Genomic DNA, 13510 nt, shown 5'->3' with positions numbered 1-13510 from the left:
AGGATGACGTTCCATTAAAGAAACGTCAGATGTAACGAGCGGAATGTTGTAAAGGTGCAGGTCTAAGCCTGTGATTTTTTGGGACCAATGGCATAGTTATCGCCGGCCGGTCCTGAGTATGCTGGCGGACCCGAATAGCTCTCAATAGCTGTGGCGGTAAGTGTATTCCAGGCAACTAAAAGAGGAGTTGATAAGCAAATTTATCTGCAAGGGGGTTAACCTGAGTAGCAGGACCTGAGTACAAAGACAGGGTGGTACACACTGATTTATATTTCCAAGCTTAGGCGAGATATGGCCAGTCATAATTGTATCTGTAGAAGAGACACGCTTGACGCATCTCCCTGGGTTTTCCACCTCACATTCCAAACTAGCAGCCATGGGTCATCTAGAATTGTTACCAGGCTTGCCGTCTCAACATACCTATGTATTGAGCCTCTCTATCCTTCTTCCTCTTGTTATCTTTCTTGTTATATCAGTTAAGTCATATTATCGCCTATCCCACATACCTGGGCCATTCTTTGCTAGATTCACGAATATTCCTCGATTACTCTGGGTAAAGAGTTTCAATGCCCATAGAATTCATATCGACCTGCACAAAAAATATGGCCCCATCGTACGTTTCGGCCCGAACATGGTGAGCGTAGGAGACCCAAGGGAAATAGGAACCATATACTCATTCAAGAAACCATGGCCAAAGGTGAGGGGAAAGAATAAGGGATCGATATGATGTTTTGACTTACAGCATAATAGTCAGATTTCTATCGCTCCCTATTGCTTAAGACGCGGAGTAAACCAGTCGAAGGAATATTTGCCACTCAGAATGAGGCAATCCACCGAGCATTGAAGCGTCCTATCTCTAATGTCTACTCAATGAGCCACCTGGTTTCATTTGAGCCTTACGTCGATACCGCCATGAAAGTATTCTGCGAGCAGCTTGAGAGTAGGTTTGCTAAGACCGAAAGTGGAAGTGGAAGTGGGAAAACTATTCCATGCGATTTTGGGCAGTGGTTGCAAATGTTCGCTTTTGATGTCATGGGAGAGTTAACATTCTCCCACCGGTTCGGCTTCATGGAGAAAGGAGAAGATATAGATGGAGTTATGGCGGAGCTTTGGAGCACTCTCCAAAAAACTGCCTTGGTGAGATCAGCCCAGTCCCCCAAAAGATATGTTAGAGAAATGAAACTCTAACATAAAAAAAAAAAAGGTGACACAAATGCCTTGGCTAGGGGATGTTTGGACAAATAACCCCATTTTACGCTTCTTCAGGAAGAATATTCAAAGTCCTGGAGTGATTTTTGCAATGCGCAGGGTTCAAGAAAGGCAAAAAATCGAAAAGGGTGAACTAAAGAAAGAATGGAAGATAAACAACAGAGACATGTTGTCACGTTTTATGGAAGTGGAAGCCAGCGATCCATCAGTCCCTCCGTTGTAAGTGAAGCTTTTGACCAAATAGTGATATTGGCTGACTGATATTGTGGGTGGCTCTCAAAAGTGCGCTCCTGGTATGGACTTCTTCAAATATTACTGCGGGCAGTGATAGCACGGCAATGTTCCTAAGAGCTATGTTCTATTATCTTTTGCATAATCCGAGTACCCTCAAGCGCCTGGTGGCAGAATTCGACGAGGCCGCTGAAGCAGGGAACCTCGAAGACCTTGCTGGATTTAGACAAGCCAAGGATCTTCCATACTTTAATGCATGTATTAATGAAGCAGGCCGCATGCATCCTCCACTTGGACTTCCTATGGAGAGGGTAATTCCTGCAGAAGGTGCTAATATCTGTGGCCAACGACTAGAAGGCGGAACCGTTGTTGGTATGAGTTCTTGGGTGACCCATCACCATGAACAAACATTTGGGGCAGATTGCAATAAGTGGCGACCAGAAAGATGGCTGTGCGAACCAGAGCAGGCAAAGTACATGGAAAAGTGTCTCCTCACGGTAAGCAGGAATATTGAGTACCTTTTTTACCCGTCATCAACCCTCAGCTTATTCAAGTTCTAGTTTGGTGCTGGCCATCGCAATTGTATCGGCAAGAATATTGCTCTGCTGGAAATTTATAAGGTCGTGCCGACATTATTAAGGCGTTTCCATGTAAGTGATAGGTCTCATATGGTATCTGAGGTAATCAGTCGCCCGGACTAAGTTCGCTTGCCTGCAAAATAGTTCGAGCTCCTCGACCCTGACGAGGGTGGTGATTGGGTTGTATTGAATCGGTGGTTCGTCACTCAACGTGGATTTAAAGTGCGGCTCAGGAGAAGAGTTTATCCGGAAAGCTAGTTTTATATCACGTGATATTTAAAAGGGGGGAAATGTTCAGAAAATGAAGTTATTACTTCGACCAAGCATTTTATAATTTCAGTCACTTTTGATTTATCTCTTTACGTTCTCATATTGACAATCCTTCATTTCCCCCTAGAATAAAACTTAATTAAATATATTACTCTCCGCGCATTCATATTGCCTGTGTTTGACCCTCTAAGTAAGTGCAGGATAATCGGTGGTACATACATATACTAAGAGAGGCACATTTCCTTCCCCACAACTTAATTACACCTTGTCCAGATCAGCTATACCTGGGTTTTTCTTTTGGGTGGCTGGTTTCAGCGAAACCCATTTCATACCCAGAGGCCCAATAATAGACACGCAAGCCAAAACGAGTGCAACTTTATATGCCTGTTGAAGGCCACTGTTGTAGGCTAACACCACTCTCGGAATATCCGCTGGGGGAATAATTTGCTTGAACTGGGTCGCACCCAGTGTGATCAATTGATGAGGATCTAAACCTGGGATTCCTGCCCTTCCCACACTAGTCACAAGCTCTGAGAGAAAAACGCTCTGTGCAACAGGGACAAAAATCGCTCCTCCCCCCAGTTGGGAGAATAACATGATTGCCATACCAGTACTCACTTCTTCAAGCGGCAGTGAAGTCTGTGCAGTCACAAATGGTTGTTGTAGACCAAATCCTGAACCAATAGCAAATACGAGCTGGTATCCTACCCACTGGCTAGGGTTTGAATCAACAGTTAACGTTGTCAGGAGGCCGGCCCCAATGGGCATCGTCATGCTAGAGAACCAGATCCAGGGCATGTAATAGCCAAATTTCGTAGTGAGAAGACCGGATATAATAATACCAATGGTATTAACCAAGATTAGTGGTAAATAATTTATGCCGGACCTGATCGGATTGGCGCCTTTTATAACCTGGAAGTACAGTGGGAGATAAAAGATAAAGATATTGAAAGCACCGCCTTGACAGATCGCAAAAAAGGCCGCAAATGCCATGTTTCTATTTTTCGCAATATGCGTTGGGATCGTTGCATTTTCGTCCTTCTGTATAATCTGAGCTAGGATAAATGTAGCCAACAGTATTGAGAATATCGTTAATAAGGCAACAACGAGACCCGACGACCATGGAGCAGTTGTTCCACCATACTGCAATGCTGTGAGAAGACAAGCTATGCTGGCAATAAAGGTGAAGGTGCCCACCAGATCTAGTCGCTTGATCGTCATGGCAACAGTCAAGTTCTGCCCACCAGCACTGGGTGGCAGCCGTTTGAGCGAAAGTGAGAGGATAAATGCTGAGGCTCCACCAAGAGGTAAATTCAAATAAAAAATCCACCTCCAGCTAGCCTTTTCTGCAAGTACTCCTCCTAATAAAGGGCCAACAACACTAGCAACCCCGTATACTGCGCCAATCATACTGGTGAATGTTGGGCGCCAACGAACAGGAGCGGTGTGGGCCATGATAGTCATGGCGCCACTCGTTATTCCAGCCGCACCAATACCTGCAACGGCACGACCGGTTATCATTGTTTCGCTTTTGGGGGCTATAGCTGCAACTAACGAGCCGAGTTCAAAGATGAAGAGGGCGCTCATAAAAACCCAGCGCAATGGGAAGATCTTGTACAGCTTGCCATAGAAGAGTTGAAAGGCACAATTCGTTAGGAGATAGACAGATCCATACCAGCCTACATGGCTTAACCGGCGAAAGTGGTCCGTGATTGGGGGTATAGCTGTCGCGATGATGGTGTCATCGAGAGCCTGGCAAAACACGGAAACCAGTAGCGAACTCAGGATTAAAAACAGCCTCAAGCCGGTAGTGCGAAACTCATTCTCCGAAGGAAATTCTTCCTCCAGCCTAAGCCTTTCACCGCCACCACCACCATTATCTTTTCTTTCCCCGTCCCTTGCATCCCTTAGGTTGTCGTCGTTAATGAACAGCTCGTCGTCGTTGACATGGGGCGCGTTGCCAAGAGCCGGGGCTTCGAAGCTAGTCATGCTTGAAACGAACTAAATACTTTTAGCCCCGTCTTGGTGAGCTTATTGCAACCTCGTCTCGTTATTCCGAATGCACTCCTAAACTCCTCGATTTCGGGCTGTAGGTCGTGGTATTATAACCGATGCTCTTGTATCACCTGGAGAACTGATGTTTTTACTTCTTTCAAGATGACCGATCGTGCCTATTGGATCTTTTCCTAGCAGTTGAAAAGATAGTTAGGCCAAAGTGGAGGGAAGGATTGATTCTTGGTATATGGAACTGGCAACGCCCTGAGGATGGCTAAAATGGGGAGCAACTTCGGATATGATGTTGGATATGCCTCTCGTGTACGCGCGTACCTGGCACAGATTATCATGAACACCTTCACGGTTTGCCTGGAGGGTAACAGCAATGGTGTCAAGAACCTAGGCATCGATCTCTTCATGCTACTGCGAGCACTGAGTCTACTATTCTGTGTCGCCTTTGTGCCGTTGAATGCTCGACCTTTTTCACTTACGGTCCCTCATATCTTCAAGTTTTCCCGCCCGTGCGATCATGTGTAAGCGGGAGCTGAGTATATCGGGGTTATCGTGCAGCGTGGCCTTAAATCCGGAAAGATTGCTCCAAGATACACCTTTCCGCTCCTCACAGTGTACAACAAGCTCATATATCATTTGCATCGTTCGCAGGAGCTGCCGTTTCATCTCGATTCTGTGCGCCAAAGTCACCAATTCCTCCAATAGGTAATTCAAGTTTGCCTAGCTACCGTAGTCCATCATGAGGCCGCAACCGCTTCAGCTGTGATTGTCATCGCGCAATGCCCTATGGGATACACGATTCGGTTTGAGTCTCGGTCGTGAAAAATCGCTATTCAGCAACGATTTTTGGTTTGAAGGATATATATCTTTCATTTTGTGGTTAGTAATAGTACGAAGGAGAAACTTCTTTTTTATGCTGGATTTCTTCTAGGAAAATACCCTACGGAAAGTGTCAATAGATGCACACAATTCTGGAGTAAGTCTTTGATATTCGTTACATACTTTTATTTTTACATTGATTCCCCCTCCGTCTTAATCGCAGGTCGGATACCATAAAATCTAACTTAAAACTTACTTAGAACGCCAGCCGTAGGGTAGCGGATGTTATCGTGGCATCCAAGGATGGCAAAAAACAGGCTCTGTACACTGGATAAAGCTGATATTTTAATCAGGGTACTAGTGGCCTGTGATAACCAGAAACACGTCTACTGACATTTGATCAAGAGATATGATGCTCTCGGAATCTTACCCTCATTTACTCCGTTCACACCAATACAATATATACTATGATCCTACGACCAAATCGTGAATACAGCCAGAGAACAGCATGTAATAGTGAGTTTAAGTTTATTTATTACCAACGTAGCGAATACTCTCAAGTTCTCCAGGATCTACCTGTTCTGCAATAACCATCAATATTCATCTCCCTCATGTTAATTCTCGCTAATTATCTTAACATCTACAGATGAATTTGAGGAAAAAAGAAATTCCAACACCTGCCCAACCTGATCCGACTGCATATGCTGCAAAATCATTGTACTTTTCCTGTTTTCCTTTGAAACCGTTCCCAGGATCTCTTCAATGGAAGGCATAGATGGATCGTGGTACGAACTATTGATAAGAAATGTCTCATTCTTCTCAATTGCGGCCTCTTCGTTGTGGTCGTAGTCATCTTCACCTCCATCCTCTTCATCAGCTTGCTCGCTTTTATCTAAGACAATCGAGCTCCCCGTTTTTCGAGTTACCGGATGACAGTCCAATGAATGTGAAGAAACTGATGGAGTATGTAAGTCACCTTCTCCCTCCATCTCTACCATTGTTGTTAATGACTCGAAGAAGGTATCAGCTATCCCCATGTGACTCTCACTCGCATTTTCGAACGAACTAGGGCCACAGCTGGCAGGGAACTCCATATCGTGATCATTCGGTTTCTCTTGATAGGGGTGGCTACTTGGAACTACATGCCACCCAGGTAGCTCCCCAGTGTCCCCGTGGAGTTGTGTACGATCATGCATAAAGGCCGATCCAGACGGAGAACTGAACATTTGATTAGGCTGTTCCATAAGGAGCGCGTCGAAATTACTACCATTGGCAATTCCCGGTCCAACTGAACAAATGGGAGAGTTATAGTGGATAATATCCCTCATAAAATCCATTGAGCCTGTTGTCCACCAATTAGTTGTATCGCGGTTCTCAGTCGCCTCAAGGGTAGTGCCATTTCTTCGACGCCGTGAAAACGAAGGCCTCTGGCGGTCCGAACCTGCTGCGGTACCGTTTTTTCTGTTTCTCTGGAGGATTGCGTGCCTATTTAAAAGCTGTAAAAAATTTGGCAAATGGCTTTTTATTTATACCCTTATCTCACCTGTTTTTGGCATCTGTGGCTGATCTTCCTTGGAGTATCTCATCCACGATCTTCCTCCAGTTGCGTCCTCCTCGTTCAACTGCGGCTAAGAGACGCTCATCTTCTTGCTCGCTCCATTCGCCATGGTTCAAATTGGGGTTAAGGAAATGCAACCAACGTTTAGCGCACTCTATTATGCCGCGTTAGCATCTAGACCATTCCTCCGAAAATGCTTAGTTTGGTCAAGGCATCTTCAGGAAATAGCTTAGGAGAACTAACGATCAGCATGTCGTGTTCCTACGACTTGCGCAACTTCCGTCCAGCTAAACTTCCGTCAGCCTGTCTCCTGATTCGAGTTTGGCACACCAACAGTTTAGTAACTAACACATTAGAATGGAGCAAAACCGCTTTATGAAGGCGTTGGTCCTCTTCCTGGCTCCATGGGCCTTTTTTTACCGGACCGTCCAATTTGATCCAACGTTTTCTGCAATCTAAGCCATACATTAGAGCTGAAAACTTTGTTGAGTCAAACCTCACCCAGGGGACGAGGTAACCTTTATTACTTCGACCGGGGAGCTTTTCAGCAATTGTTCGCCAATCTTTCGCCTTTCCATGCTCCGCTGTTTGATAATCATTATCAGTTAAATGCGTATCAGTGACTTACTCCCACTTCCTCTTGGTCATCAATCACTTACCTTGCCTGGCTACCTCACTCCGCAACACGTTGTCTTCCTTTTCGGACCACAGTTTTCGAGGTTTTAACTCTCGAATATTGTCCATATCCAAGGTAATGCTCAATATATTTTGCATTGGGTAAACGATTCTTGATACTTGAGAATGGACAAATGCCACACTCACATCGCTTCTCTTTTCTTCTAGAAGGGAGGGAAGCACAGATCTTGGCCATTCCATGTCTTCTATGGATGTTCTCTATTTAAGGCCATGTGGGCTGCTTTCCAGGTTTGCTGGAAAAAAATTTCGCCTTAACCCCTGACATGGAACTGCACCTATTAAGGACACTACAATTGCCTTCTTTGAAACCGCAATGGGTATTATCCATGTCGTCATTATCTCTCATGAGGAGAGCTACTGCTGCGTCAGTTCAGGTGATGACAATCAGATACTCTCAAAAGCTTGATATCAGATGAAAGCTGCCATGCTTCCTCTGTCCCGAGGCTTAATACATCTTACTTTAAGATCGTTATTTTTGTCCTTCCCTTTCTGGTAAGTTCAAAGAAGTAAGTAAGAATAGCTCCTTTTTTTTTTGCAATTCCCCTTCGTTCAACGTAACGCATGGTAACTGCAACGCTAAGAGTCCTTTACCCAGGCATGAAAAATAGAGTGCTGCTCATTTGCTACCGCATAGGCCTGGTAACAATCGTCCCGGCGGCCTCTTACAGAATCCAATTTAAGGCAAATAACTACTATGTTCAGCATTTCGGTTAGCAGTATTACTAATTTTCCTTTTGAATGGCCGCATTTCAACCTTTCAAAGGAGATACAACTAATACTATTATCCCGCGATTTTAAATTTATGTGCGCAAAGACACATTGACGTGCAGGCTTCTTCAACTTTAGGTACACCTCATTCTCCATGTGGTGAGCCTACTGGAACTTTTGACACTTCAACCCAATCGACTAAATCTCTGGAAATCGGTTTTAAATCCCTTTCCATCGGTCCACTTCTAAGCTCATAACAGCAGCACATAGACCTAACATCCTAGTTTCAATTGGGATGAATGGATTGGTTCGAAATAAGACGCTCTGCGAAGAGGGGTCATGGACCCGCCGGCCCGTTAACCCTCAGCCCTTTTCCATGGATCATTTACTTGTCCACAACATCTCTTGCCTCCTTCAGAATGCCGGACGGGGTTGACGGTCGAGATTGTGGATAATACTCAGGTCCCATGGAAGGTTACACCGCCTTCACTATGATGTTACTTCCTAGGAGATGTCTCGCTTCTTGACCTACCTAGTCATTTCATACTGCAAGTGGACGTGTAACGAGAATACGACATTCACATGAAGAACCGAGTGATATCCCGTCTAAGACCTAAAGAAAAATTGGGGTCGACATTCTAGAGCCTCATTTCGGGCTTGAGGTCAGAAGGCAAATAAGTGTCTTGGTTTCTCTGATGAACCGAATAAGTTAATCGTTGGAAGCCCAGGTAGAAAATAATTGACACCTATGTCCTAAAGGGCCCGGCTATTTTGGTGAAACAATGAAAACTATGTTTGTGAGTTATCGGCTGAACATCTGTGAGTTATATTTCGTTATCCTCCAGCAGCCAACTCACCAGGTGAAAGATAGCTCACCCACAATCCATCTGTCTCGAGATATAACTTGCATAGTATCACAGTCCACCCTGAATAGCGATAAAAATGACAAAAGGAAGCTTTTCAGGTGTCCCTACAGTCGACATATCTCCTTACCTCGCAGATCCCAAGTCCGATGCCGCCCGAAAAGTCATTGAAGATGTGAGGGAAGCTTGCATTTCGACCGGGTTCTTTCAAATCACTGGACATGGCATCTCCAAATCTCTGCAACAGAACATCTTCGATGCAGCACATTCCTTTTTTGCTTTGCCATTGGAAGAGAAAAAGAAGCTCAATGCTGCAAACTTCATTGGTCATAGAGGGTATGATGTGTTGGCCAGCCAGTCCTACGAAGAAGGCGTATTACCAGACTTGAAGGAGGTGAGAAGACCACGATGCTGCTTTGTGATCTATTTTGACCTTGTTGGTCATCGTTTTCTTATATAGCCCGTGCTATGCTGATAGGTGTTTAATAACCGGAACCTTCCTGCTGAAATTCCTTAACAATAGGGTTACTATGTAGGTAGCGACGTCCTGCCATCAAATCCTTTGTACGGTCGTTTCTTCATGGGCCAAAACGTTTGGCCCTCGACAGAATTACTGTCCACCATACAATTCCAGGAACCATGCGAGCGATACCACGAAAGCGTCCAACGTCTTGCCTTCAAGGTTCTGCAGCTAGTAGGAGATACAATGATACCCCACGGGCATAGCACCGTTGGTATGACAGAAAATATGCCAACTGTCCTGCACAATCTAATCAGGTTGGATAAAATTCCGGCATGTCCGCTTCGCCTTCTCCACTATCCCTCCGCCACTCGCAACGGAGGGAGTGTGACCGGCAAGCCACAGTATGGAGCATCGGCGCACACCGACTTTGGTGTAATCACCCTGCTCCTCCAAGACGACAATCGTGGCCTCGAAGTTCTGGTCGAAAAAGACGGAAAGCAGGTGTGGTGGCCCATTGACCCGAATCCTAGTGCCTACGTGGTCAATATAGGAGATATGATTAGCATGGTTACCAACGGCATTTATAAAAGCAGCATGCATCGCGTTGTATGCAAACGGCCAGAAAGAGAGAGATATAGCATTGTATTCTTCCTCGATGGCTGTCTAAACGCAAATCTGGAGCCAGTAGAGGGATTTGGGCACCCAGAAGAAGGCGTTGGATTCTCTCACAAAACGGTGGAACAGCATATGACTGAACGGTTATCGATGAGCTATGCGAAGGAGGGTAAGGATCCAAGGCATAACGAGGATACCTTCAGTGCATGAAAACGATGCCTCAATGAGACCACACCTCCAAGCCCGCTTTGCCCTGTCCAAATTGATGTTTTGCTTTATTTTCGGATCTGTTCCAGTCACGTCGAGATGTCTAATTTATTAATCTGCTTGAAATAGGTAATCATATGCTTCCCGCTATAAGTGTCCATACAGACCTGATGTATTTTCCATACAGTTGGCATGAACAGCTGGTTGTACGGAGTACTCCTGTCCGAATGTATCCATGAATCGATGTCGATGTCTTTGTGATGTAATTGGAGAACTTTAAATATGAGTTTGTTAGTTATATGATTATGTAATAGAAATCTTGGCTCTAGACCAAAAAAAAAAAAGGCTCCGCAACGGGGAGCGAGCAGAAGCTGGTCAGTCAACTCATATCATAGCATCTTGGATCTTGGAATACCATACCACTGCGAAATAACACAGCATTTACGTGACAGATCTCATTGAAGCTGTTACAGAGTACACATGGCAGAGAGGTAAGTGTCACATCCTCGGACTAGATTTATCGTTACGTGCTAGTTTGCTAATATATAAACACAGTTCAATCGCATCCGCCGTCGCGCTACCTGAACCCCCACAGTATCCCGGCCCAGAAGCTCTACCGAAGCGAAGACAGAGCATTTCAAGTAACAGCAGCAGTAAAAGGAGGCGGCTGAGTGCAGACGGGTTCTCCGAGCGTGCGAATCAGTCTACCCCGCCAAGTTCTTCGAATACTCAACGGTTGAACGGTTCGAGTGATGTGAAGGCAGCAGATAAACCCAAGCCAGGGAGGGACGAGGAGCGGAAACGTGGCCGTAGGCTTTTCGGTGCTCTACTTGGAACACTGTCTCAAAGTTCTTCTACGCCAGCGCAGAGAAAACGCTCAGAGATCGACAAGAAACAGCAAGCAAAGCTGGAGCTTCAGGATAAAGAATATAATGAGCTAACCAAAAAGAAATATGAAGATCTCCTGGCGTCGAGGAGGAAAGATCAAGTTTTGTATGATTCCCAGTCGGTATGTGAAAATCATGGATGTTGTTTGTTCTCATTAATGATACGGTTAACTCACAGCTTGCATAGGCCGAAATTCGTCACTCGAACAAGCTTGCAATGGCACACTTTCTCCGCACTGAAGCGGAACCACCATTGGTAAACCGCCTTCTCCTCTCATATTCATGTGTGACTTGACATAATTCAAGGTAATATTATTAACTCTTAATAGTATTATCGGCCGTGGTACCTTCGACCTCAAGACGAAACAAAGATCCAAAGCCAAATTGCGGAAGCAAAATCAAGTATAGAGAAGGAAAGAATGGATTCAAGTTCACGTTATAAGCAGCATGAGTCAACCATCCACGGGCGGGAAATTACCGTTGACAACCCCGATGATAACTCCGCTGAGGATAAGGCCACAAAAGATACCACAGACCTCATAGGACCTAATACTAACGAACCGCTCGAACAGACCAGTGAGGCTCCGCAACGAACCTTAATTGACACTACCCTTGTCCCCGTGCCTCCTGCAACCCAAGGACCAAGTGGACTTGATGAGGAACACTCCGGTGAGGTACTAATGGAAAATACTGAGGATGCTGTAATTTATTGACTGGTGGATTCTTCTTTCTCCTTATCCCTTCCACGTTCCTTGCGCTTTCTGCTGCTGAAGAAATAGGATATTCCGCCGTATGCCCTACTTATCTTCTTTATACTTTCCAGCTGTTACTCTCTTCTCCCTACCAGCGTCTTTCGCTGCACCTTTAACATTTTTCAAAGTATCATACCCATTGTTCTGGGTGAGATAATGGTTGCTTTCATACCGCGCATCTTCGGCAATCCCGAACGTGTAACCCGATGCCTCGACAGGTGCACATCTCGAAGAGTAATCCAAGTCGAACAGCTCTCGAAAGTGGCGTACAGTTAACGTCAAGCAAACAAAGTGACCCAGTTCATCAATAATCACTACCTAGGTATGCTTTGTCCCGCTTTTGTAGAAGTCGCGCCGATGTCTATATAGGACCTGCCGGCGGTTTAACCTCGGCTGACCTCCCCTCGTCCCAAGGCCGTTTGTAGAACGCGGGATCCACTCTTTCCGTAGTTCCGTTTAATCCAGGGGTATATAAAGACCGAAACCGCATCAACTATCAAACTGATAACAGACAACTTATATATAGGGGGGGTTATCGGAGAGAATCATCTTTGCAAACTTATATCTGCCCACCTGCAAGGGCCAGCAAGCCGCGGCTCTTGTCCGCGTATTCCACGTACAACAGACAGGATGCCGCTCGATAAGATACAAGTGCCGGCTGACCCGAGAATCAGGCATTGTTCTACGTTCGTCAACGGAACGACGTACGGTATGGCATCCCGATTTCATAAATGTTTGATCATTGCATCAATTCATCTATATAATCACCGTGTAGACCCTCGGAGCCACTGACAGCTGAATAGGGTACCTTCTTGCCACCCCTCCAGATGGCAAATATCGAGCAACAATCTTTTTGGTTCGTCTTTACCCATCAACTGCATTGTCCACAATCATAGTGTAACTAAAAATATCGAATATGTGCAGATCCATGGTTTCCCTGACCTTTCGATGGGTTGGAGATACCAAATTCCCACACTTCTCAATCTTGGTTTAAGAGTCGTGGCTCCAGACTGTATGGGCTATGGGCGGACTGTGTGTAATCTTTCGTCTCTTCATTGTATGATGTGACTTCTATTGACCATCTATAGGAAGCTCCAAAATTTAACACGGAGTCTGCCTGGCGCTATGGCTATAGGCAATGTGCTAAGGACATGAGAGAGCTTGCGCGCCAGCTGGGGGCCTCGAAAGTTATTCTTGGAGGGCATGATTGGTAAAGTCTTCATCTTTTGTTTGCAACCATCAAGTATGGCGTCAACTAATTCGTATCAGGGGTGGTGCCATTGTCTATCGCATTGCTCTCTATGAGCCAGACTTCGTTACCCACGTATTTTCAGTCTGTACCCCTTACTGGCCACCCTCGAAGCAATATCTATCACTTGAACAGATCATTGCAAAAATACCCTTCTTTGGCTATCAGGCCCAACTTGCCAATGGCGGATTAGAAGACATCATCCAGTCCAAGGAGGAAATTCGTCAATTTTTAAACGCCATGTATGGCGGAAGGACAACAGATGGCAAACCAGCAATAAGCATGGAAAAAGGAGTACTGCTTGAGAAACTGCCTGGCGTTCAGCCAACCCCTCTACTCAGTGATGAAGTAAGCATCCCACGCTTTCCTCCTCAGAAGGTATTTTTCAAGATCTAATT

General features: G+C 45.4%; 7 protein-coding genes across 7 annotated transcripts; 5 read left to right on the top strand and 2 right to left on the bottom strand.

Annotated features, from left to right (window-relative positions):
* Positions 1-376: 376 nt before the first annotated feature.
* ARB_03290 (cytochrome P450 oxidoreductase, putative) lies at positions 377-1188 on the top strand (the record flags this gene model as incomplete). Its single annotated transcript, XM_003010543.1, has 2 exons — positions 377-697; positions 751-1188. The coding sequence occupies 2 exons, from the start codon at positions 377-379 to the stop codon at positions 1186-1188; spliced, it is 759 nt and encodes a 252-aa protein (XP_003010589.1).
* A 112-nt stretch (positions 1189-1300) lies between these two features.
* ARB_03289 (cytochrome P450 monooxygenase, putative) lies at positions 1301-2000 on the top strand (the record flags this gene model as incomplete). Its single annotated transcript, XM_003010542.1, has 2 exons — positions 1301-1428; positions 1493-2000. 2 exons carry the CDS (start codon positions 1301-1303, stop codon positions 1998-2000), a joined length of 636 nt encoding a protein of 211 aa, XP_003010588.1.
* Positions 2001-2546: 546 nt separating this feature from the next.
* On the bottom strand, positions 2547-4277 carry ARB_03288 (uncharacterized protein; the record flags this gene model as incomplete). The annotated part of the gene is made up of 1 exon (XM_003010541.1): positions 2547-4277. The coding sequence occupies one exon, from the start codon at positions 4275-4277 to the stop codon at positions 2547-2549; it is 1731 nt and encodes a 576-aa protein (XP_003010587.1).
* Positions 4278-5728: 1451 nt separating this feature from the next.
* ARB_03287 (uncharacterized protein) lies at positions 5729-7548 on the bottom strand (the record flags this gene model as incomplete). Its single annotated transcript, XM_003010540.1, has 5 exons — positions 5729-6599; positions 6658-6826; positions 6916-6959; positions 7139-7256; positions 7332-7548. The coding sequence occupies 5 exons, from the start codon at positions 7546-7548 to the stop codon at positions 5729-5731; spliced, it is 1419 nt and encodes a 472-aa protein (XP_003010586.1).
* A 1470-nt stretch (positions 7549-9018) lies between these two features.
* On the top strand, positions 9019-10227 carry ARB_03286 (oxidoreductase, 2OG-Fe(II) oxygenase family, putative; the record flags this gene model as incomplete). The annotated part of the gene is made up of 2 exons (XM_003010539.1): positions 9019-9333; positions 9463-10227. The coding sequence occupies 2 exons, from the start codon at positions 9019-9021 to the stop codon at positions 10225-10227; spliced, it is 1080 nt and encodes a 359-aa protein (XP_003010585.1).
* Positions 10228-10704: 477 nt separating this feature from the next.
* On the top strand, positions 10705-11824 carry ARB_03285 (nuclear protein SDK3, putative; the record flags this gene model as incomplete). The annotated part of the gene is made up of 4 exons (XM_003010538.1): positions 10705-10715; positions 10780-11233; positions 11299-11367; positions 11441-11824. 4 exons carry the CDS (start codon positions 10705-10707, stop codon positions 11822-11824), a joined length of 918 nt encoding a protein of 305 aa, XP_003010584.1.
* A 1242-nt stretch (positions 11825-13066) lies between these two features.
* ARB_03284 (epoxide hydrolase, putative) lies at positions 13067-13508 on the top strand (the record flags this gene model as incomplete). Its single annotated transcript, XM_003010537.1, has 2 exons — positions 13067-13106; positions 13198-13508. The coding sequence occupies 2 exons, from the start codon at positions 13067-13069 to the stop codon at positions 13506-13508; spliced, it is 351 nt and encodes a 116-aa protein (XP_003010583.1).
* Positions 13509-13510: the final 2 nt, after the last annotated feature.

This window comes from Trichophyton benhamiae (assembly GCF_000151125.1).
Source record: "Trichophyton benhamiae CBS 112371 chromosome Unknown contix01456_5.r1.exp, whole genome shotgun sequence".
Lineage (NCBI taxonomy): Eukaryota > Fungi > Ascomycota > Eurotiomycetes > Onygenales > Arthrodermataceae > Trichophyton > Trichophyton benhamiae.
Note: the sequence above shows the minus strand (reverse complement) of the source record. Positions and strands in the feature narration are given on the sequence as shown.